The following is a 23,913-nucleotide window of genomic DNA, read 5'->3' on the forward strand; positions in this document are numbered from 1 at the left end:
AGAAGCCCCACCTCTGAACACCGTTGACATTTAGGGGAGAGCTTAGATCTAAATTGTAACAGTTAACTTAGGTGTGACAGTTTTGTGATAAGGACAAGTTAATGTTGCTTTTTTATGGCTCATTCTGCTTTCCTACAAAATAAAGATAACTTTATAATTTGTGCATTTTATAACTTGTGAGGACAGGTGTGGTGGTGCATACTTACAGTCTCAGTACTTGGGAGGCTGAGGCAGGAGCATCACCAGGACAACCTGGGCTCCATGGTGAGTTCAAGGTTTCTTTGAACTATATGGCAAGACCCCCTGTCTCTAAAAACAAAAAAAAAGTAAAACACCTTGTGAGGTTATAGTATGTAAAGCATTCAGAACCATGAATGTTGGTGATGGTAATTATGAGATAATTTTCATAGTCATCAAAATTGTCAGCTCTTTGTTGTCAAAGAGCCAGGGAGGGGGCCAGGTAGAGTAAATGACTTTTCTAGAACCTCAGAGTGAAGACTTGATCACTGGTGTTTTAATGCAGTAAGTACCTGAAAGATCTTTTAATAGTTAAAAAACCACACAAGCATTACTTAGGCAATAAGAGCTGTGTTCTTTCCAGTGAAACTTGCCTTCTGGAAAGCTTGGGGTAAGAAGAGTACTTAGAGTTCTAAGTCATAATAATATTACATAATTATTTGAAGCAAAAAGCCAGGTCTAGTTTCTCTGTGAAGCTTAAGAGTTTATATCAGTTTTGGACTATTAGAATCCGATGTTACATGTGATGTCGAATGCCCTTATCTTTCTAGACTGGAATATGTGTTACTTGACCCTACCCCTTCCCATTATTCTTTATTTAAAAACAGAGCAGTCTGTCTGCATGCCTGGCTCCTGAGTTAATGCAGAATTAACCAAACCCACATGCTGACCTAAGTATCACTGGAGCTTGCATACTTAGGGCTGGCACACTTGTGCTTTGAGCGGGACAAACCGTGTTCCGAGGATGTGGTAGCCGTTTGAAGGTGCTTGGTACATTGTAAGTATTCCTTGCCACAGATGTTTCTGATCCCCTCACTGCAGACTTTAGCTGCTGTGAGGGCACTGTGATCCTCTCTTAGTGCGTGTGCCCAGCCCACACTGGTTTCGTGACAACACTGTATTACCAGACTGTCTGGATTGCTTGTTTAGCTGCTGTCAGTAAAGTAGATGAAAATAGGTCTAGGTATCTGCAGAAATGGGCCAGGCGGACCCCCTGCACCTTGTCTGCTTGGTAGACAGCATTCCTTCCCATGAGACACTCCTGTGCTCCCACCCTGAGTAGCAAAGCCTTGTGACTGGAGCACTGTCATTCTGCCTGATGACCAGTTAGTTAAGTAATGGCGTATCTTTATAGCTGTAGGGACAAATTAAACCTCTTTCTAAAGACATGATGTAGTACAGTAAAACTAATGCCAAAAGAGTTTTGTTTAATTGGTCACAGAGATGAATATTGTAATTTTAAATTCTGATGATAGTCTTCACAAACTACGTGTGATCTGAGCTGGCCTGAGTGTGACAGGGAGTTTTGAATTGTGGAGACCTTCCTAGCTTCTCCACCTTGTTGCTAAGAGACCAAAAGCAGATTGAGGATAGTACCATCTGGGACAATGGTGCTTAAGAATGACAGGAAGAATATTCCTGATGGCCAGTGCTCACTTTCATCACTACTCAGTCTCAGAGCTCATGAAAGAGCAAGAAATTGGCAGTGTCAGACTGGGCATAGTGGCACATGCCTGTGATCCCAGTACTCAGAAGACTGAGGCAGGAAGATTGCCACGAGTTTGGAGTCCAGCATGGGCTACATAGTGAGTTGAAGGTTAGACTGGACTACATAGCAAGACAGTCTCAACAAAGAAAGAAAGAAAGAAATGGCAGCATCAGTATAAATTTAGTGGAGGGCCCTACTGAGGTCTTTGAATCTATAATTTACTACCTATTTGTGGTTTATTAGCTTATTTCTTAAGGATTGTGTATTCTTTGCTTGACTTGACTTCAGTGAAGATTGTGTCTCTTAAGTTTTGCCGGCATGCAATGGAGCCATGTAATCGCCTTTGTAAAGCATTTTAGTCTTCATTATAATGGCCTTCCTGTCTGTCTGCCTGCCTGCCTGCCCTCCTTCCTCCCTTCTTTCTTTCCCCAGGACTAGCTATTGAACTCAGGATTTTCACACTTCTGATTGTCAACCCTTTTATTTTTTTTATTTTGAGACAGTCTTGCAAAGTTGCTTAGATGGGACTTGAACTTGCAATCCACCTGCCTCAGACTCCGTCAGTGCTGGGATTACAGGAGTGTGCTGTGTCTGGTTACAATTGATGTTCAAATATAGGTTGAATTTTTAAAAAGTCATGAGGCTCAGACTTATGTACAGAGACAAGTGATATAATGTGATAAACATGTGTGTGTCTTATTAGAAGTAAGATAGTCCACCCTGGATAAGTAGCATCCGTCATTCTGTGCTGGGTGACTACATAGACTGTGGTTCCCCATTTCCTGTTCTGGGAAGTAATTGTTCTGGGAACTTTCTCCTTTTAAGCTTCCTGAAGACAGCCTGCTTTTCAGAACTGTTCAGGGATATTATTCAGCTGTACTATTCCTAGTTTTCTAATCTGCATCATTAAGGTTGGGTGACCTGTGCTGCATGGCTTTCTGTCTGTGGCAGCGTGGCATGGGAGCGTGGGGCAGCTGCAGTTGTGGCCCAGCACCTCGGCCCCGCCAGTGGACCTCCGTGAATGCCTGGTGGACCGTGATGGGGGGAGCCTGAGTAGGTTAAAGCTAATACAAACCTTGATTCTTTCCCTTTTGTCAGATTTTCAAGAGCAAAGATGTGCCCGGTCAAGGGGATTGATGTGGCCACTGTAAACAGCTGCCCGACCAGCAGGAAAGCAACACAGCCCCTAGAGCAGCAGGCCCTCCTTGATCTCCCTCTCCACACTCACCCCACAAGGAACCATTTGAAATACTTCCCAATTCTTCTGGTGGTTGACTTCATAGTTCTAAATAATTTCACAGCACTTCTACTTGGGATTTCTTGATTAATCAATGTCTGTTGATTGGGAAGAATTTTCCAGAACTTACATGACCTTGCATTTGGCTCTTGACCGTCTGATGTTACTTAAGTTCTCCCAAGTCCTCAAGTAGTACCTTTTATACATAAATAACAGATGGAAACCTTTAAGTCTGAGTCTACGCTCAGTCTGTCTTTTAGCTAATCACAATGATTCTTTTGTAACATCTTTTCAAGTATTTCTGTTTGTGAGAGTTACAGGTTTGTGTAACTCTCATCCACTGAGATAGTTTGGAGATACCAGGAAAGTGGGTGTGGACCCAGGCCCCCCCTCTAGGTAGAAGAGAGGCGCTGCCCTGACTCACACCTTCCTACCACATTCCTGGCACTAGAGGATGGCTCTGTGATGCCTCTGTACCTTCAGGGCATTTCCAAGGAACTTGGATGTGGAATTGCAGAATAACTATTTTGGTATTTAAATACAGCTTTATGTAAACTATGATAATTGAAGTCTGATAAATTAATGTTTTCTAATGTTACTTTTATGCTAAGGAAGTGTCTGACAGGTCCTGCTTTATTGAATATTTTTAGTAGAGATTAGTATATTTTGAAGGCTTTTTTCGTATCTAGAAACCAACAAGATTTTTCTCATTCACATTTATGAGCATGTTAATGGTGGAGGGCCTCCTATTGAACCTTTGTAGTTGTACCCTTATTCCTGGAATTAATCCTGAATTACACTGTATTTTTTAATGAGTTTGTTGGATTCTGTTTTTACATATTTTATTTAGGGTTTTTGTACTTGTAAATCTTTTTATATAGTCATTATCAAATTGAAGTGTTGATGTTACAGGTTCCTCATAAAAAGAATTTAAGAGTTCCTACTTTTTTAGTTTGGTCTTCGAAGGTTGAAGTAGAATCCATTTATAATGAAACCACTGGGCTTATTGGTGGGTATTTCCTTGATAGCCTCTGTTTTTCTCTTTGGAATTTGGAATGTTTAAATTACCTATTTGCACCAGTTTTGTTAAATCATATTTTCCTAGGAAATTACTCACTTCACCTATGTTTTAAAAAGTAGTAAGACCCTATCTCAAAGTAAGAAAAAGGTTGGGGATGTAGCTTGGGGCAGATGTCTTGGGTTCAGCCCCCAGTACCACACACAGCTGTGTATTTGCTTACTTATAATGTGTATTTTTAGAATACAAAGCTATCTTTTACAGCTTCTACAAAGTATTTCAGTGGTTTTTCTTTCTTGTCACTTCTGGTTTTTATATTTATGCTTTCTCCTCCTTCTTTATTTTTTTTATTTTTTCCTCCAGTAACCACTATTTGGATTCACTGGTTCTACTGGTTTTGTAGTTTGTTTGTCTGAACCCAAATATTTAAGACAGTAAAATTTAAAACTTAATTATATACTATAGATTCTATTATTGAACACTGCTATTTTACTTTCCCTTTGACCCAAAGTTGTTTGGGGGCTTTAGTCAAAGCGGAAGAGCCTTTTTGTATTTTATTATTAATTCCTAGTTTTACTTCATTGTGAAGAATACACTGAAGTTTTCTTTGACACCTGATACTTGATTGGTGTTCATGAATGGTCTGTGCATTTAGGGGGTGGGTCTTCCTCTTCAGGGTTTGATAAAGATCTGTAAAATCTAATTATTGATTCTAACACTAGTCTTTCATATTTTTTTCATTCAGTTGATCTTCTTTGGTGTAAAGGGGATGTGTTGATGCCTCCTTTGTGTTTCTTTTTATGTGTCTGTAGATTCTGCTTTGTAAAGGCTATTGTCATGTTGTAGTGCGTAGATACAGCTAACAGAAGTCTGTTGTGAATTCCACCTGTAGTATCCACTGTGAGTGGGCCTTGGCAGTTCTAGGAGGGCAGTCCTTGCTTTCTTGTCAGCAGTGTTGCCCAGGGCCGCATTATGTAAGAGGATTGGGCCCTCAGCAAGGTGCTCTGTGCCCTCTGATGCCTGTGTGACCAGCTTGGAGCCTGTATGGCCAGCTTGGGGTCCACAGGGGCTGCCTCCTAGATGGGCGGCACATGAGGCTACTGAAGTGGGACAGGGTTGCCATGGGTGTGACAGCTTAACAAAAGTTGGCAGTTTTTAAAAAGCATTTCAGAATGGCTTTTTAGTTGTGTCTGTTGTCCTTAGCGCAAAGTTGGGATTCATTTTGTGAGCAAACCTGAAAACCTTGTTTTGTGCTTGTTCTTAATGCTGTCACCATCACAGAGGTGAAGGTCTATACTGCCTGCCACTCCCTGGCACTCAGGGAAGAGTGTTGGCAGAAGGAAACAGCGTGTTCAGAGCTAGCTCAGAAGCCGATAAAGGAGCCTCTACCTCCCTGCAATTTGGCTGAATTGTGAATTAACTCGGTTGTCCGTTGTTATGGGCTTTTCTGGTACTCTTGCTGGTGGGAGGCAGTTGCATCCAGATGCCTTTGAGGGCCTGGCAGCAATCCTGTGCTGTGAGTTTGCCACGTGTTAGGTGTTACTTGCTGTTTTTCTTCATGTGATCCCTAGGAAGATGGGTACTTTATCAGCTGGTAGCACTTAATGATGTCAGTCCTTTTTAAATGTTCTTAGCTCCTGTTCTTTACTTGGGCCCCTGCTGGTTTGTGTGGAAAGCATCTCCCTTTCTCCATTGTGGGTTTCTCTTCATACATTGTCAGACATAAAAATGTTTGTATTTTTCTACTTTTCTCCATGTCCTGGTCTTAGGTCTTGCTACGGCTGTATCCAGAGGTCCCCAAAGTCCCATGCAGTCATAGAGGAGGCTGAATCCAGAGTGTGTGATTGATTCGTGGTGCAGTGCCAGGATTAAGGGCCTGTGATTACTAACTCAGTCCTCAGATTGGTTTGGCCCCACTAACCATGGTATCCGGGATACAAAACAAGGGACAGAAAGAGGTTTGTCTCCTCCCTTGTTGCTTTGTTGTCTCTGCCCACATGAAGTGTTCTCCTCTGGAAGTCACCCAGCCTGGAGTCAACCAGTTATGGACTGAACCCTCTACAAACCGAGCTGAATAACCCTCCCTCCCTTACCGTGTGGGCATTGGATGTTGTCTCTGCAGTGAGAAAAGTAACTATGGCAAGTAAGTTGTAAGACATAAGGCCACACCTGCATTCTTCCTGGCATGGCACCCACTGTGGCTGGAAGTCCGTTTGGTGTCCCTGTCACCTCAGAACTGATGATAGCCTTGTGTCAGCAACCTCGAAAGTATCCTCTGCTGCTGTTTTGTTGTCATCCATACCGTGGTTATTCTCCCATGCCATGAAGTATGGAAGTTACTATTGTAACTGTGACCCAACCTCTGTCCATCCTCCCTCTCCTGGCTTTGTGACCACTTTTCCTTTGGGGATTTCCGTGAGCTCGACGGTGTCACTCCCACATAGAAGAGAAGCTGAGTGGTGTTGATCACTTGTTCCAGTTCTATCCATATTTGCAAGTGACAGAATTTCATTGTTTTTATGGCTGAATAATACTCCATTATGTATATCTACCACTTTTTTTGAAATAATGTGTTACTATGTCCAAGTTGCCTTTGAAATTCCTATGCATCCTGGACTGGCCTTGAACTTGGAATCCTCCTGTTTCAGCATCCTGAGTCCTAGGAGTACAGGTGTGCCCTGCTACTTCATGTTTTTTATCTGTTCCTCCAGTAATGGGTGCCTCTGTTGTCCTGAGCCTTTGTATCTTCTCTCCTGCAGAAATCTCCACTTTTTATAGCTCGTGAAAGAAGTTGGACAGTTTCACAGTGTATTAAACACAGCTATGAAATAATCTGTACATTTCAGAAGTGAATTATCTGATGAAAAGAGTTTTGGAGTTAATACTGTCACAGAGTTGAAGCTCTCTGTGGCAGAGGCATTTGCAAGCACATTGAATCTGGCCTTCCATTTCTAGCTGCAAGACACATGAGAAGCTTTTGAAAAGCTGTGATGTGGACAGGTCCTCTGGTAGGCATACTAAGCAATTGGCGTGGTCGTTGTGTCCCTGCTGGTGAATGAGGACCCCGCGGTAGTCCTGGCCCTGCTAACAGTGGTCACTGCAATCCTGTGACGTGTGTGGCTCCGCTGCAATGCGTCTTGCCTAGCAAGCCCGGTCTTCTCTGGCTCTGCATGTGCATCACTGCAGCACTGTTACTGTGACTTCAAAATATTTCTGCTCTCGCCCAGGGGCTTAGTTCAGCAGTATAAGTGCCTGCTTGGCAAACACGAGGTCATGAATTCTATCCCTGGCACCAAAAAAAAAAAAAAAAAAAATTCTGCTCTACTGGCTGGTTATTTTAGAGGCAGCTTTACTTCTGCTTTGCAGTTGTCATCCTTTTCTTTCAGGTGCCTTTCCCTATGTGTCATTCATTTCTACTACTTTGACACATCCCTCTCCACCCATGGTTTAAAGGTGGCACATGCTGTAGTTGCCTGCAGTGCACTGGGTAGGGATGACTCAGACCAGAGTCTGGGCCTCAAGGGTCAGTCTGCTTGGTCCACTCTACTATTCTCAGGCATCGAAGGACCCGGTGGGGGTGGCTGTGTGCGCCCAGACCCCTCCTAGCTTGGAAGTTGGAGTTGTTCCTGGGCACAGAGCCCTCCATGTGGGCACTATGCTTCTGTCTGCAGTGCCTTCTAACAGCTTTTCTCCTCCATATGACAGGAGGGGTGCACCCTGGCCTGAAATGAGGGTCAGTGCTGCAGGGAAGCATTATCTTCTTCAGAGTCAAAATCCCAGGATCCCAGCAAATGGGCAGCCAAGCTTTCTTCCTGTAAACTCAGTGCTGTGAACTTGGCCTGTTATTGTCTAAGGTGGATCCTGGTCTTTTCAGGAGCCTCCTGCCTTGCTGTTTGCACCCCAGAAGACACTTTGTTCCTGAAGCCTGGTGGTTCTGATCTGTCAGTGACAGTCTTCTCTAGTAGTTTAAAGTGAGACTGCCCCTTGCTAATGCTGCTGCAGGAGAGGTAAAGGTCATGGTTCAGCCCGGCTTCTGCAGGATTTCCGTGGAGGTCACTAGATGTGATGTCAGGAGCCAGCCGTGCTGCCCCAGCTGGGGCATTGTGCAGTCTTTGCCTTCAGATCCTGTTGCTCTTCTACAGTTTGGCAGAGTGTAGTCCTGGCTGGTACAATTATGTGATACAGGAGTACCAGGCGCAAACCTACTAGCAAAGATCGGAATCCTGTAATTCTTTGCTTATGTGTCTCTGGAAATAATGGGCTAAAGTACATCTTAATTAAGCTAGTTTTATTTAGAAACCTTTAATGAGAATGCCTACACTGTAATTACAGTTCAAGATCCCTAGTACTGTTCAAAAGCACCACCCTCAAGAAGGTGGTACACTAGGGAGTGCTGGCTAAGACTGAACACTCTGGTTAGGAACCTTCCTCTGGGGAAACCTTGTAGCTAATTTCTGAGTTGTGTTTTTTAATAAGGAGATGTGATTTGTAGAGAAGACATGAGGTCTGAGAGAAGGCTTTGGTGTGGCTGGTTTGGCTCTGTCCTTTGTTGTATGATGTAGCCCTATAAGGTTTTTTTGTGCGGGGGTGGAGCCATAGCTTTGTTAGAATAGAATTGCTGTGCAGTTCACCCATCTGCTGTGTAACAGGGGTTCTTTTTGCATAGCTGTATCTGCACAACCAATTTTAGAATGCAGATCTTTACCTCAAAAACCAGCAGTGCACCCCTTGTCTCTCACTCCTCCCCTACTTTCCTCATGTTCCCAGCACCTGATGGCTTGTTTGGGTTGCCACAGCAGCATTCCTGAGCTTGGGCAGCTTATGAAGAGCAGGAGCTTCTCACAGCTCCAGAGACTAGAGAGTGCAGGGTCAGAGTCCTGACAAAGTTAGGGTAGGGCAAGGGATGGGGATATTGTGTCCTTGGAGAAGCTGCTTCCATAAGCGCTCTCTGTAGTGGCATTAGCCCATTGATGGTGATCCAAGCACTTTCAAGAGGCCCCAGCTCCAAGTAGCATTGAGGATTGATTTTCAGCGTGAATTTGGGAGGGGACAGAAGCACTGGGCAGCAGTCTGTATCCAGATTGGCCTGGCCTAGAAGGCCATACGAATGGACTTGTGAGTGGTGTCCTTCATTTCACATGGTGCTTTCAGTGCTCACCCTTGTGTTGGGGTATTTTGGAACTTCATTCATCTTCCTTGCCTGATTATACTCTGTAGTGTGTTTGTGCATTTTGCCTGTCTGTTCATCAGTTGGTGTATGTTTGGATTGCTTCTACTTAACGACTGTTATGTGACGATGTGTGCATGTTTACATCTAGTGTTTGTATGGACACCTTTCCGTGTTTCTTGGGTAGAAATGCAGGAGCACATGGAACCTGTTTAAGCTTGAACAGTTGCCAGGCCGTTTTCCAGATTGATAGCTGCACCATTTTACAGTCCTACAGAAGTAGGTTCTAAGAGATTCATTTTATCCACATTGCTGCCCAGCACTGCTTGTCCATCTGGTTGTGTCACACATGTGGTTTTGATTTGCACATCCTGTTGGCTGATGAAGTTGAGTAGCTTTGCATGTGCTTAATGGGCACTGTGTATCTTTGAGGAAATGTCTGCTTAACCTTTGTTTTTAAATTGGATTATTCCCTTCCCAAGTAAGGTTCTTGATAGAAGTTCCTTGTGTTCCCAAGGGCTTTTATATCTCTAGTACATGGGTCATTACAATAACCATCTGGGCTGAGGGCCTGCTCTGGATCAGCTCTGCCATGGCAACAATAGAAGGATTATTTTTTGATTCCCATTAGTAATAACCTAGAGGTAGGGAAGATGTAGTATCCTTAGCTTATATATGCAAAAGCATAGGCCCCGAGAAGTTAAGAACTAGCCAGGGTCAGGCCATGGGCAGGTGGTACATAAGGTTCCCTGCCAGGATGTGTGGCCACATGGAGCTATGTGCCCTTGGGCTGGAGCTGAGGACTCCTGTGAGCCTGGCCCGTGGGCTTGAGCCTTGAAAGTCCACACCATGTCCAATCTGCAGTGGGGGCCTCTGTCTTGAGTTCCTGGCTCTGGGCTGCCCTGGGGTCCTCCACGTGTGCTCTGCACAACCCATGGGGCCTCACTTTCTTCTGGTTATCTTTATGTGTAATGCAGTTAGACAAGAGGGATGAAATGTCTATCACAGATGAGCCTTAGTTTAGTAACAGTAATGCTGAATTAGGACTCTGGGGAATTACACACAAGTTTGACTGTTACTTAAGGAACCTCTGAGCCGCTGAAGCATCATTACTGCCACGGAACAGCTGCCTGGGCCCAATTTTGCAGAGCTCAGGTCCTGTAGCAGCCAAGGCCACATCCTCACACGCATCCTAAGGGGCCTCTTCTTCCCTTGTTCTCACACGTCACAGAGAGCCTCTCCCTTCTGCAGGGCTGGACCAATACCTGTGGGCCAGGAAGGCCCTGCCTGCCCTGGGTAGCTGGTGACACCTCATAGAACAGGGCAGTGCTTCCTCCATGCTGTGGCTCAGGTTTTTAGTCTGAATAAACAGTATTGAACTCTGGAAAATTGTAGGGTAAAACTACCTTTAGCCTCAGGATTTAATCTCCTTTGAAAAATACACTTCTAGGATGTAAGGGAGGGTAATGGGGGGGGGGGTGTTATCAAATGTTGTATGTATAGATGAGAATACCACGTTGAAAACACAGTGTTTTGTTAAATTAATAGGCACTCCTTTAAAAAGGAGAGCTAAAAGTTGGCTAGCTAGAAGGTATAGTTGGTTTCCAGACTGAAAGCAGTTGTGGCATAGTCAAGTGTAAAGGTAATAAATCAGGTTAAATTGTAGTTTAAGAGACTTGTAGTTACCAGACCCATGTAAATTTTGTTTTTATAATGGAAAGGACTCTCTAGCACGTGCTCAGAGTGAAGCCAGACAAGCCTGGAGGCTCCTCTCTGCGATACCTGTGGGGTCTGGGTAAGACCACATGTGGGCCCTCTCTCCCCGCATCTCCTCTGAAGAGCTGGAAGGACCCTGCAATTCCTGTCTGATGAGAATTACTCGAATGCGTGTGTCATGGAGGGTGAGATGTGGGACGTAGATGGTCCCTGTAATTACAGAATGTAACCTTGTGTTTGAATTTTTTCTTAGAGGAAACACAAGAATAGAAGAAGCTTGTGAAATGTATACCAGAGCTGCAAATATGTTCAAGATGGCTAAAAATTGGAGTGGTATGTACAACTTTTTGTTTGTTTGCTTTCAGGCAAATATTTAAAAATCATTTTGTAGGAGGACAAGACTACTTGGTTCCCATTAGTGTGGTGTGTGCCAGCTGTGGGCTGGAGCCAGGCGTCCGTGCCATGCTTCAAGACCACAGGAAGGGAGCTAGAAACCTGCCTGCCAGCTTATATGCAGACAATATCCACGAACTAAGGGGCTGGGGATTTAGCTCAGCGGCATAAGCGCCTGTCTTGCAAGCAGGCAGTCGTGAGTTCGATCCCCGGTACCGATAAAAAAAAGAAAAAGACAAAAAAAAAAAAAAAAAATATCCACGAACTACCTACTATAATAAGTTGTGGCAACTGAAGAGAGTTAAAGGGACTTGGACTTAGGGAGAGTAATCTTGGCCTCTTACTAACATGCTTAAATAAGTGCCATGGATTGAATAAGATTAAATTCAAACTCATTTAAGTCAGTAGGATAAGTAAAGGTACCTGGTTTTCTTCCCGTGAGTGCTGGTTGGGAATTTCTAACTGTTTCTAGCTCTGAGATAAGTGACCGAGTCCATTGGAGCTGTGCTCTGGGGGATCTTTGCAAATGCCCCTTGCCTAAAGTCATAGGACAGAGTGAACAGAAGTACCCTGTGGCCTGCCAGGGGATGGTCCTTTCTAACGTGGCTTGAGAGGAAGGTATGCCCCTCTCCCAGAGGAGACTGCCCCAGGGCTTGGTCGGGGCCTACTGGAGACCTGGTGTCTGGGCCAGGCACAGCAAGGTGGACAGCGACACTAGTGCATTCTGCCAGCTGTTTGTTTCCCCTACCTGTAGGGCAGAATCTCTTTAAAGGGCAAATGCTTCCTTCTTTTATGATTTTGTTTTGGGTAGGGCTGTATTTAGAAAGCTGTGTTTTTAAAATGTGCTGAGGTCTGAATTATATTGTGTTGAGAAATAGAAAGGAAGAGAGTATTGTCCTGGTATCCCCATCATTTGTTTGAGTCCTGTAGCCCTAGGTTAAAAAACAGTCTTTCCTAAGAGAGCACATACTTACTGATCTCCTACCTTGGAAACCCACAGCACTCCTGCGCTACTGCACTGTTCTACTCTGTCCCAGGACAGGCGCCCTCCAGGGCCGTCCCCTTCCTGTCTCGGACTCAACCCCTGCCCACTTCCCTGTGCCTTGTGGCCACCCAGAGCCTTTACTCAAGCCCTTCCTCCATCTGCACTCTTTCCTCCTAGACAGAGTGTGGCTGGTTCCCTGCTTCTTGCAGACTCTTCACCAAAGTCATCTTTGCGTCCTTTCTGGAAGCTTCTTTCCCTTTGTTCCAGTGTCCTCCTTCATGGGCAGGCAGCAGTAAGTGGACCATGTAGCATTTCAGTCATTTCTGTTTATTTTTGTTACTTGGTGGCCCTCATTAGAATGTAAACCTGGGAAGAGCAGGATGCTTGCTTTGTCCCTGCTGTCTCCAGGCCTGGGTTTGTGTCTGCAGCATAGCAGGTGTTCAGTGTATTTGTCAGTGAATGAATAATTGTAGCACCATTCCCTCTCTATATGATTTTAAAAGTTCTTTTATAATAAGTCTCTGCCTTGGTAACTCAGCTTTGAGAGATCATTATGGATAGGTCTCAGGGCATTTTACAGTAGAGGAAATATAGCACAAGAAATTGTGCCTTTCCAGGGACCATTGAATATGGAGCTCCCAGGCCTCGAAAGACCAAGCTGGCATTACTAGCAGTGACTGGAGTGGGTACTTGAAGTGAAATGAGAACTGGTGACCAGCTGGGACAATATCAGTGGGAAGGGCTTGCACCACTCGCAGAATGCGGGCTGCCCACGAGAGCCTAGGACTTATGCTTTCTACTTACTCAACAGTGGATGGAGCGACTGAGTGGACGTTAACTGCACAGTGCAGTACTAGCAGGAGAAGGGGTATAAGCTGTAAAGAACTGGGACATTTAAGCAGGGCAGAGCCCAGATAGAGTGAAGGATAGATTTACAAACAGTCATAAAAGTGGCGACCTGGTGCAGCCTGGGCTGGGCACTCATGGGAGGTCACGTGGCTGTGGTGCTCTTAGAAAGCAGAGCCCTGAAAGCCACTGTCCAGTTGGTGCCTCCCCCACTGCCTGCTGGTGGTGAGTCACTCCCCAACCACCGGAGCACAGCCCTAGCAGAGCCTAGGCAGTGTCCACTCTGACTGGTCAGAGCCTCCCTTTTTCAGGAAATTACCATCGCCTGGTAATTTATAAAACACAGAGACTTCTGCTCATGGTTCTGAAAGTGAGGATCCAGGTGGCCACAGACTTGGAAGGGCTGCTCACTGGCTCTGAGATGACACACAGGACAAGGCAGCTGCCCTCAGTGTTTTTTTACAAGGGCAGGTGCTCAAGAGGGTGGAGCCCCAGGAGGAATAACTTAGCTACATCCATGGAGCCCTACTCCTGATGCTGTGCCCAGACACATTACATCCCACTTAGGAAATCCAGGAGAACATCAGCTCTCACAGCACAGTACCTGTGTCATGATGGCAGTTCTGTGTCTTCATTTGCATAACGAACCGAGACTCAAACAGGATCTGGCCCAGGTCAAACCCACTTCAGGGCTTTCGTGACCCTTTCCTCTAAGGCGAAAGTCCAGCAGTCTGTGTGGCACCTCTGGAGAGTGGCGTACATGGATGCAACTGAAGCTTTAACAACTGAATGCTTTATTTCCCACAAAGCAATTTAAAGCCAGTGTTCAGCCTTAGCATGGGCTACTGCTTTATGATTAAAAATGTTTTAGATTGATTTTTTTTTTTTTTTTTTTTGAGGGTAGCCTGTGTAGTCCGGGCTAGCCTCAGCCTCCTGAGTGTAAGAGTCACAGGCGCATACCACCACGCCTGGTGCTGGTTCTGGCTTCTTGTATAAAACATGGGACTATGGCATGAGGAGTCCTGTTCCCCTGTGTTTCACCATGGTGTTATCTTCTTCAGCTGCAGGAAACGCGTTTTGTCAGGCTGCCAAACTCCACATGCAGCTTCAGAGCAAGCACGACTCTGCCACCAGCTTTGTGGATGCAGGGAATGCATACAAAAAGGCAGACCCTCAAGGTAAGGCAGCTGCCAGGCTCTGTCCTTTGGCCTCAGGACTGGTGTCCCTGCATCCTCTGAAATGTTAGCAGAATGTAGGAACTTCAGAGTTTGATTCTTTCTTTAATCCTTTGTGGGCCTTTGTATAGAGAAACTATTTTAACTTGATTGTGGGTGTGCAGTTAATCAGTACCATTTTCTTCAACTCTTCTTATGTTACATTTTGGGAACTCTTTTGGAAATTGCCATTAATTTTATATAAGAGTTCCTATATCTCGATTGTACAAAACAGGATTCTGATCCGATATGGAAATTTTGCTGTTTCCCTTTTTCTGAATACCCACTGAGTTTTCAGACCCATTTGGTGGGAGATTGTTATGTCCTGTGGTGAAAAATGTCACTTAGTCAGACATTGTTCATTTGTTTTGTTTTCTAGTATATTTCAAAAATTTTTATTTCTAGAAAAGAATGAAATTAGATATTTAAAGTGGCAGAATTTTACAAATGTTCTTTTTTGGTTGGAAGAGCATACTGAGGAGTATCTTTCTTCCTACGTGTGTGAGGATAGCTTCGAATCTGCCTTTTATCTTTGAGTCTTTATTTTGTGTAATGCACAAATCCCAGCTTTTACACACAGGCCATAAAGAAATGTGGTATCTCCAGAGGCTTTGTATGAGATGTGTCACAGCTGGCAAGGGTGGACGTGGCCCATGAGAGCTCCAAGGGGTGGGGGGGTGAACTCAGAGTATGGCATGGGGTCCTGGTTTCAGACTCTCAGCTGGAGGAGATGGAAGTCCCCCACTGAGTGCTGATGCTGGGAGGGGTAGGGGTGGTAGGTGGTTAAGTCTTTATTCTGTGATTTGTTTTGTATGGTTTAACAGTGAATCTGCATTTTTGTATGGTTACTAGAAAAGTTGCTTTTAACTTTGTCATTTTGCTTACTTTTCTAATTCTGGAATCAAGCTTTTCTGTGTTGCTGCCTCTTTTAAGCCTGAGACACTCTACTTGGAGCTGCGAGCTCAGGCGTGGCAGCAGTATAAATAACACTATTTCGTGACAGGGGAAGCATTGGGTTTTAGTCATCAGTGCCGTCCTGGGCTTCTTCTCTTCTTGTCCTGGCTGTTAGTGTGCTGGCAGTTGGCGCCTTCTGTGTAGTGTTGGGCTTCACTGAATCGTTGTTTAACAAGCATTTCAAAACACATTTGGGTTTCACTGCACAAAGGTAGACTGTAGATGCAAAGGGTACGTTTATATACACGGAGCAAGTGTGATTGGTCAACAGGGGTGATGTCCCCGTTGTGTCACATGGGTAGAGTCCTCACCTTCAGATTCCCAGTAACTGAGCTGCTAGCCCTGCACCGCCCCCCATGCTCAGTTACACTGGTACTGTTGGACGTGTGCATGACCTGCGTGTGCCGCTCCATAACTGCCCACCCTCGCCCCTTATTGTACTTCATTGCCACGATAATGACAGCCAAGAAGACCAGCTCACCCAAATCCTCTGTGACTGAATGGATTTTTCATTGTTTTTCTTAAATGCCTTCGCTTCAGAGGCTATCAACTGCTTAAATGCAGCCATCGACATTTACACAGACATGGTAAGATGTTGCCTTGCTTGATGGCTGTGGGGTGGAGGCCCTGAGATGGCTTAGAGATGGATTTTTGTTCTGTTTTCCAAACGAGTGGCATTCACATAGGTGAAGCTGGCATGTGACTCTGGTCTTCTCCCCCCAGGGACGATTCACCATCGCAGCCAAGCACCATATCACCATTGCTGAGATCTACGAAACTGAGCTGGTGGACATCGAGAAGGTGAGTGCTGCCCAGACCTTCGTCTGCAGTTAGTAGACAGGGAGTCCACAACCTGCTCCTTTGCCCACTGGCTGGTGCGGCAAAGTGGTCCCAGGAGGCCAAATGGACCCTCCCTTCACCCTAGCCTGCATGCTGCAGCACTCTAGGCCCATGAGCTACAAGTATACATCAGGCTCCCCACCCCACACTAAGTGCCTCAGCTTGCGCCTGACCACTGCACCCCAGCAGCTGAGCCGCTTCTCCCTCCTCCTGTGCATCTGTGTACTGGACCCCTGTCCTGTCACCCTCCTCACAGGCTGGGTGAACTCCTGCCAGGAACCTCTCTGCCTATAGAGGGCTGGGTGGCAATTTCTCATGTCTGTCATTCTGTGCATAGACTGGCCACACCCTTTGGTCTCTGCTGCTCATTGCCTTTCCCCCAGGCTGTCTCTGTGGCCCCACCAGAGCTGCGCTCTCCCACCACGGTGCATGTGTGCCTCCTTGCCCTTGCTGTGTTCTGTGCCCTCAGCTCTGCCCTGCTTCTCAGGTGGCCCCTGGGACATGCAGCTCTACCCTAGTAGAAGGCAGTTATGTGCCTGTCCCAACCCAGCAGGTGGCATGGGGCAGCAGCAGAGGCTCACCCCTCAGAGTTCACTGTCTATAGGTGCTGGCACTGTGTGCTTGTGCTTGCTGTGTCATGTAGATACTCCCCACCCCCACCAATAATTGCTGTGCTTTTGGAGGAAGCTGAGATCATGAAGAACCCAGAGGCATCCCAGGAGGGTTGAGCGCCAGGCAGGAGAGAGCCGCACCTTCACTGGCTCAGGGGCCTAGGAGTGGAGCATTTTCCTGGTCTGGCTTCCTGTCCATGCAGTCAGAGCACTGCTATGGGGCAGAAGCCATGGTCTTGTGCCATTGATGCCCCTGGGCATGGTCCCAATGGGTGCCTCACCACATGAGTCTCCCTAAAATTGGAGTGGATAAATGAAACCCTCCGTGGTTCATGTTCCTCCCTCATGACAGATCAGTTGCTGCTGCTGAAATCCATTTCCTCAGCTGTGCCTGCCCACTCCAGGGCCACCAGGAGGTGGCACCTCTTCCCCAAGTGGCACTTTCCCTTCTAATCTACACAGGAAGGCTCCCTGGCAGGCACATGGGCTGGGCTCCTGCATCACGGGGAAGTGCCCTGGCCTTCTCTGTCTGGCCAGACTCACAGGGCTGTAGTCAGTGATGTACAAAGTTCAGATTTGGAAATAAACCCCCGCAGGTCCTTCAGGTTTGTTGCAGATGACCATCTGCCCCTCAGTGCTCCCCAGCAGTGCTCTCTGACACTCGAAGATGGTAGCATTTGCACAGCCAGCTGTGCTGTTGCCTAAACTTGGCCTTCGATAGAAACCCTGGCCCCTGTAGTGCTTTGGTCCCCTTTGAAGACCCATCAGCCATCAGAGTGCCTGTGGCTCTTTCCACTGTCAGCCCCTGCTAGGCCCGCTCTCTCAGGCTTGGGTACAGCACAAGGTCAGTGTGCGGCAGGTTCCTGGTGGGTCTGGTCACAGGTGTCAGTTTTAGAAGACTGGCCCCATATAAAGCCTACAAGGTCGCCTCTCCTCCAGTGTCCTCTGCAGCAGGAGCTGCCCCTAGGTGTGGCTTGCCAGGCCTGCTGTCACTAGGTGTTGCAGTTGCACATAGCATATATGCCCAGAGATGATGCCAGCCACTGTGGCCTCTGCCCTTTCTTCAAGTCTGGTCTTGCTCACAGCTGGGAAGAACAGTGAAGCTGGAAGATTGGTTTAATTAGAGTTACTAAAGACCAACTGAAAGCCTGCCTTTTACTGTGACGTAGATAGCTATAGGTTTTAGTTTTCCCAACTGCAGTTTGCTCCCAGACCTTGATGGATACTCAGTTAAACTGTTTTACCGGTTTTTGGCAGTTTCCCTACCAGAAGGAAAAAAAAAAAAAAAAAACAAACACATGAGCAGCAGTTCTGTGTGGCTTTTCTGGTGCCCTGTTCATTGATATCTGGTAAGAACCAGAAGGAGGGGCTGGGGATTTAGCTCAGCAGCATAAGCACCTGCCTTGCAAGCAGGCAGTCGTGAGTTCGATCCCTAGTACCGATAAAAAGGAAAAAGACAAAAAAAAAAAAAAAAAAAGAACCAGAAGAAACACAGCCATTTTCTCTGCCAGGCAGAGGGGATATTCTTTGATCTCTAGAAAATCCCATCATGCTTTTCCTGTCTCAGCCAGTTATTACAGTGAGAGACAGCATTGTACACTTCAGAAAATGTGGACAGTTCCAAGAAGGTTCGGGGAGAGGTGCTGGAGAGTGAGCTCATGCCTGGGGTGCTGGCCACATGCTGGATCACTGAGTAGCCCTGTAGCCCCACGGGCTTTTGATGAAGTGTAAACTCAGTGGAGCTGAAGTATGGCAGGAGTCAAGCAGGGCTCTCCCTCGTGCTGTTCCCAACTGTGGAGCCCTGCCCTGTGCTGGGCATGGTGCTCGGCTCTGGAGGCAACAGGCACAGCCCTCTTGGGGCTGCCTCCAGCCCACCGTCCCATGGGAGGGGTTACTCATGTGTCCCAGCTCCTAGAAGTGTTCCACAGAAATCTGTTCTTCCTGACCCTGCAGTATGACTGGATCATAGTGTGTCCCTTCCTTTATGATTATAGGGTTTTGTTGTTTTTGAGGTACTGGGGATTGAATCTAAGACCTTTTTGAAGTGAACTGCATCCCCAACTCTCTAAAAAATTTTTCTTTCTTTTTTTTTTTTTTGTGCTATGGATCGAACTCACAACTTTGTACTTACCAAAAAAGGGCTTGAACAACTAAGCCAAATCCTTGGCCTTTTAAAAATATTTTTTTAGCTTGAGACAAGGTCTTACTAAGTTACTGGGCTAGGCTCAACCTTGTATTTCTCCTGCCTCAGCCTTCTAGCATTTTGGGATTACCATTTTATACCACTGTGTTCGGCTGGTTTTAAAAGTTAGTATTTCAAAAAAAAAAAAAAAAAAAAAGTTACTATTTCGCAAAGAACTGTTTACCTTGATACTTTCTGTCTGTTGCCTTTAAATCATAGCCTAGTAGTCCAGTGTATGGAACCATTTAAGTTGTTTCAGGTTTTTCTCCTATTATATGTAATGCTGAGAAAATGTTTTTTTTTTGGAGGCGTATCAGTTAGGCTAAGTGGCTGAAACCCTGGGCACAAATATAGTTATTCAAAGAAATGTCTGCTTCTGGTTTTTTCCTAGGCCTTGTGCTTGAGTCCAGGGAACTGTCCATTCGAGGCAAGCGTCCTGCCATTGAGCTGTGTCCCCAAGCCCAGTCTTGCTTTTTCCGAAACCATGCAAGGCTGATGTCCTAGGTGGGGTGCACTTCATTCCAGAGGCTGGGGCACCGTGGGCCTGTGCAGCTTCAGAGGTGGCCCTGCTTGGCAGTCAACACCACAGCCACCTGCAGGAAGGCAGAGGCCATGGCTTTGTGGGCCAGGTCTGCCCCAGGGAGGTCCCCTGAGGCAGGTGGGTGGCCTGCTGAAGGCTGCACCTGACTCCTATGCACACACTGACAGCTCTCTTGGGCTTAGTGGGAAGCCATGTACACAAAGGGCCTACAGATCTTTACTGTGTTTGTGAGTCCTCAAGCCAAGAACAGCTTTCACATCCTTAAATTACTGGGGAGAAGAAAGCATTTGTGATACGTGTAAGGCAGGCAGTTGAGACCACACTGTACATGGATAGTTTGCTGAGACACAGCCACAGGCACCCCTCCTATTGGTCCCACGACTACAGAGAATAGAGCACTGCTGCATATGCTTCTTGGCTCACCACCACGCTTGACATGTTACAGAAAAGCTTCATTGGCTCCCTGATTTAGGGCTGTATGCAGACCTGCCTCATGCCATGGGGAGGTAGAAGCCTTGGATTCCTCAGGCTCGGGAGGCCCTCAGCCCTGAACGCAGCTGTTGACTTTCCTAATTGCTGGTTACCCAGCATGCCTCCTGAAAACAGCTGCCTCACGAAGCTTCCAGTGCTGGGGGACACTGTTCTGCCTCCTGGTTTCACCCTCTCTGCAGCAGCCTGGCCCTTCTCATTGCACTGGTAGTCAGGTGTCACTTATTCCAGTGCCAGCAGTACCCTTCCTCCAGGGTGATGCTGCTAGAGTAAGTCAAAGGCTCACCATGCCCTGGGGCCCCACATTGAGCTACAGTAACAGTCCCGCACAGCTGCTGTGGACTGATCAGGGGTGCAGGGAGGTATTCTGCCCTTGGAGTCACCTAGGAAGCAGGCTGGCAGAGTTTTGGTGTCTTCAGTCTGTGACCTGTTGTACCCCTCTAGATGAGTCATTGCTGTCCCAGCTTATAGAGTACCAAAGGCGGTCTGGAAAAGGCGCAGTCAGATGCATGGCCTGATCCAGAAGCAGCCCTGGCTTCCGAGTTCTTTTCTGTAGGAGAGAACTTGCCCCTTTGCTGCAGAGAGGTTAGAAGATGTGTGCTGGGAAGATTTGGTTGGATTGGCAAGTGTTCTGCCACAGGGAGGCTTCTAGGTATCCTGAATAAAGTGGGAAAATAGCGAAAGGCATGCTGCAAGCACAGGTTGGTTTATAGGAAAATAACTATGCAAACACAATTTTTACATGCACCGTCCAATGCACTGAGAGTCAAATTTATCTATTTTCAGGCCATTGCACATTACGAACAGTCTGCTGATTATTACAAAGGAGAACAATCTAACAGGCGAGTAGTATTTTCTTGCTGGTAGATGGTGGGTTTTGTGTGTGTAATACAAGACAGATGCTTTTTATGCTCAAGTGAAGGACACAGGGCCCTGGTGGGCACGGTGCCTTATCCTGCAATGCTTACTTGTCTTCTTTGCCTATTTGCAGCTCTGCCAACAAGTGTCTGCTGAAGGTGGCTGCCTACGCCGCGCAGCTGGAGCAGTACCAGAAGGCCATCGAGATCTACGAGCAGGTTGGGCTGGCACCTCCATTCTTAGAGGACACAATTTGCATGCTGCATAGTTGGTCCTTTTAATGAGTACAGCTCAGAGTTTCAGACACATTCACAATCTGTGTATGACCTAATTCCAGCACCTTCCCATCGCTCCGTCTCCTGGTTCCCACCTGTGTCTAGGTGATGGAATCTAGTTCTTTTCTGTGTTGGGCATTCACCGTTTCCATGTCTTCCCTAAGCTCCTCTTTGTTTTCAATCTGTATCTACTCTAGATGTACTAATCCCTTCTTTCATCGGAGTTGTCATCTCTTTAATTACTTCTGTTTTGTTTTTGTCAAAGTACTGATTTGTGTTGTTACTTCTGCCAATGCCATTTCATAAAATTTCACTGGGTGATTTTTTATTTCTTCCACCTCACTGCCCTCTTAATTTGCCTCAGGTAAATTGGGAGTTAGGTATTTCCTCACTTTTTATTTTTTTGCTATTTGTTTTCTCTGTTGAGGCTTGGAAATTGCTTAGAGTAGGTAGTTTTATTATTTCTGTCAAGACCTCTTGGGCCGGGGGTTTAGCTCAGTAGCCTATGAGCCTGCCTGGCAAGTGCAAGGTCCTAAGTTTCTCCCTGGTACCAAAAAAAACCTCTTTAGGAAGTGGCTACTTCTCAGAGACATCTTCTAGGCATAGCTGGCTTTTGGCTTTTGAGTCTGTTTCAGGATTCTGCCTCTATATCAGGCACGGTGGTGTCTGTAATCCCAGTGCTTGGGAGGCTGAGGCAGGAGGATTACAACAGTTTGAGGCCAGCCTGAACTCAAATAGCAAGACCCTGTCTCAAAAAAATGTTTTTTTACTTTTGTAAAAAAAAAAAATTAAGAAAAACCAAAAATAAACCAAAAAGATAACTTTAAAAACAAAAATAGAAAAACAAAACAAATAACAGGATTCTGCCTCTTCAGTTTATTAGAGATGAAAGGTTGCTGTCTATTTGGCCTGGCACCCACTTCTGTGCTACTGGCCTATAGTAATGTTTATGACCCCCCCAGACAATCTAGTTATTGGCATATAAGAAGGATTAGTTGATCACAATTGTGTCAGCTTGGCTAAAGCAGTACAGTGAGCAATAGCAATAGCATCAAGCACAGACTGGAAAATGACAAACTATGCTAACTGTTAATTTGTCACCTTTAACCATAGGTACAAGATTGATGGTTATATAGCAAAATCTAAGAAAAATCTGGAAACTATACAGCAGATATCCCCTCAATACAGTGATTTTACCCTAAGGCAAGAACATATAAAAGCAATAAGAGGAAAAAATAGAGGAATAAAAGAAGAAAAGAGGTTAGAAGCAAGGACAAGGGAAGAGTACCCAAGCCTGGGAAGCTGGCAAAGGAGACTGGAGAGAAGGAAGAAACGTAGCAACAAAACAAAAGAAAAAAACTGAAAGCAGTGTTCACACTCACAACAAAAACAGTGGAAAGAAAGACTCACAAGAGACAAAAAAAAAAGAAATGTCTCAGGGATTCCAAGCCTGGGATTATTTTCTGGGGTCTGCAGTCCTGTGACACCTGTCCAGGTCACTGCTCTCTGTAGACTGCAGAGGTGGAGGTGTCCAGCGCCCAGATCCATGCTGAAGGAGCCAGCAGCCTGTGGCATGGCTAGGTGGGGTGCCAGATATAGGACTTTCAGATCCACAGGGTTGGGGTTAACCTGGCCTCTGGCCATGGGATTGGGGCCTGAGTCATTCAGTTTATAACTTTCTGGATGTCCTTGGCTACCTGAGCGCACTCCCTACCCTGGATGTCTCCTGTGGCCGGCCCTCACCCGGTCACTGTGGGATTTTGACACTGGGAGCCCTGAGATGGAGCTAACCCACAGCTCCTCTGGATCCTGGGTTCACTTGGGCCATCTAAATTGGCATCTGGCCAAGCCAGGGGACACAGCAGTTGCCTAGACTGAGCCACTCAGCTGTCTACTACTCCACTCTGCGGACATGGTTCTCCCGGAGGCCCAGCTTTCCTGCATCTCTGGATCTTATCCCCTCTCTAATCCGATCCCAAGGCCTCCACACCTTCCCCAGGGCCTTCGGCTCTGACCCAGTTCTCGCACATAAGGAGGCTGAGCCTAGCCTGCTCCACACAGACTCTCCACCGTCCTGTGGTTCTGGGACCCTTGCTGAAAACTGCTTCACCTCCAATGAGCCTCTCTGGGGCTCAGATCCAATGGGCCAGCTTGTCCATCTTTCAGCCATATTACTTTATTTTGGTTACTGTATCTTTATGGGAAGCGAAACCAGGAATAGTCCCACAGTGGTTTTCTTCTTTCTCAAGATTATTTTGACCATTCTGGATCCCTCTTCCTGTAAACTGTAGGGTAATTTGTTGATCTCTATGTTTTCCTAGGGATTGTGTTGCATGTGCAGATAACTGAAAGAGTGCATCGGTCAGGGTTTTCCAGACAGTGCCAGCAGGGGACATGCAAGTGCATGTGCGTGAGCGTGTGTGTGCAGGGAAGAGGAGAGGAGAGATGATGGTAAGAAGCAGGCTCCCTTGATGGGAGGCTAGGAAGTCCCAGGGTCTGCAGGTTGCGAGCAGAGGGCCAGATGCCAGTCCAGGTCTGGGCCCTAGGCAGACAGTGCGGCAGCTCTGGCAGTCAGGTGCTGTGGGTGAGTCAGTCACATGTCCTTTGGGTGCCATCAGGGCCTTGGTTAGATGGGTCAGGCTGCCCGCAGACACCCCACTGCTCCTGGTGCTCCTGGCATGGCACTTCCAGATGGGTTTCACCAGATCCGGCAGACAGCATCACTGTTTCACCTGCATTAGGTCTGAGTCTACTTAGATCTGCTCTGATTTTGCTCAAAAATGTTTTGCAGTTCTCAGTGTCAGCCTCGTGATTCTTTGGTTAAATATATTACCAAGTATTTTACTTTTTTGGATGCTGTT

General features: G+C 46.3%; 1 protein-coding gene across 2 annotated transcripts in view; it reads left to right on the forward strand.

Annotated features, from left to right (window-relative positions):
- Napb (NSF attachment protein beta) overlaps positions 1–23,913 on the forward strand; it is a 34,084-nt gene that overhangs the window by 1,819 nt on the left and 8,352 nt on the right. For both annotated transcript variants that reach the window (XM_003476421.5, XM_005006570.4), the window contains exons 2-7: positions 11,118–11,197; positions 14,150–14,266; positions 15,797–15,843; positions 15,980–16,057; positions 20,706–20,761; positions 20,911–20,995. In XM_003476421.5, the coding sequence (XP_003476469.1) occupies positions 11,118–11,197; positions 14,150–14,266; positions 15,797–15,843; positions 15,980–16,057; positions 20,706–20,761; positions 20,911–20,995 (463 nt within the window). The remainder of the gene's footprint in view (positions 1–11,117; positions 11,198–14,149; positions 14,267–15,796; positions 15,844–15,979; positions 16,058–20,705; positions 20,762–20,910; positions 20,996–23,913) is intronic.

The sequence above is a fragment of the Cavia porcellus genome, unplaced genomic scaffold (genome assembly GCF_034190915.1).
Source record: "Cavia porcellus strain 051 isolate PalLab524CR breed Dunkin Hartley unplaced genomic scaffold, mCavPor4.1 scaffold_5, whole genome shotgun sequence".
In the NCBI taxonomy this organism is placed as follows: domain Eukaryota; kingdom Metazoa; phylum Chordata; class Mammalia; order Rodentia; family Caviidae; genus Cavia; species Cavia porcellus.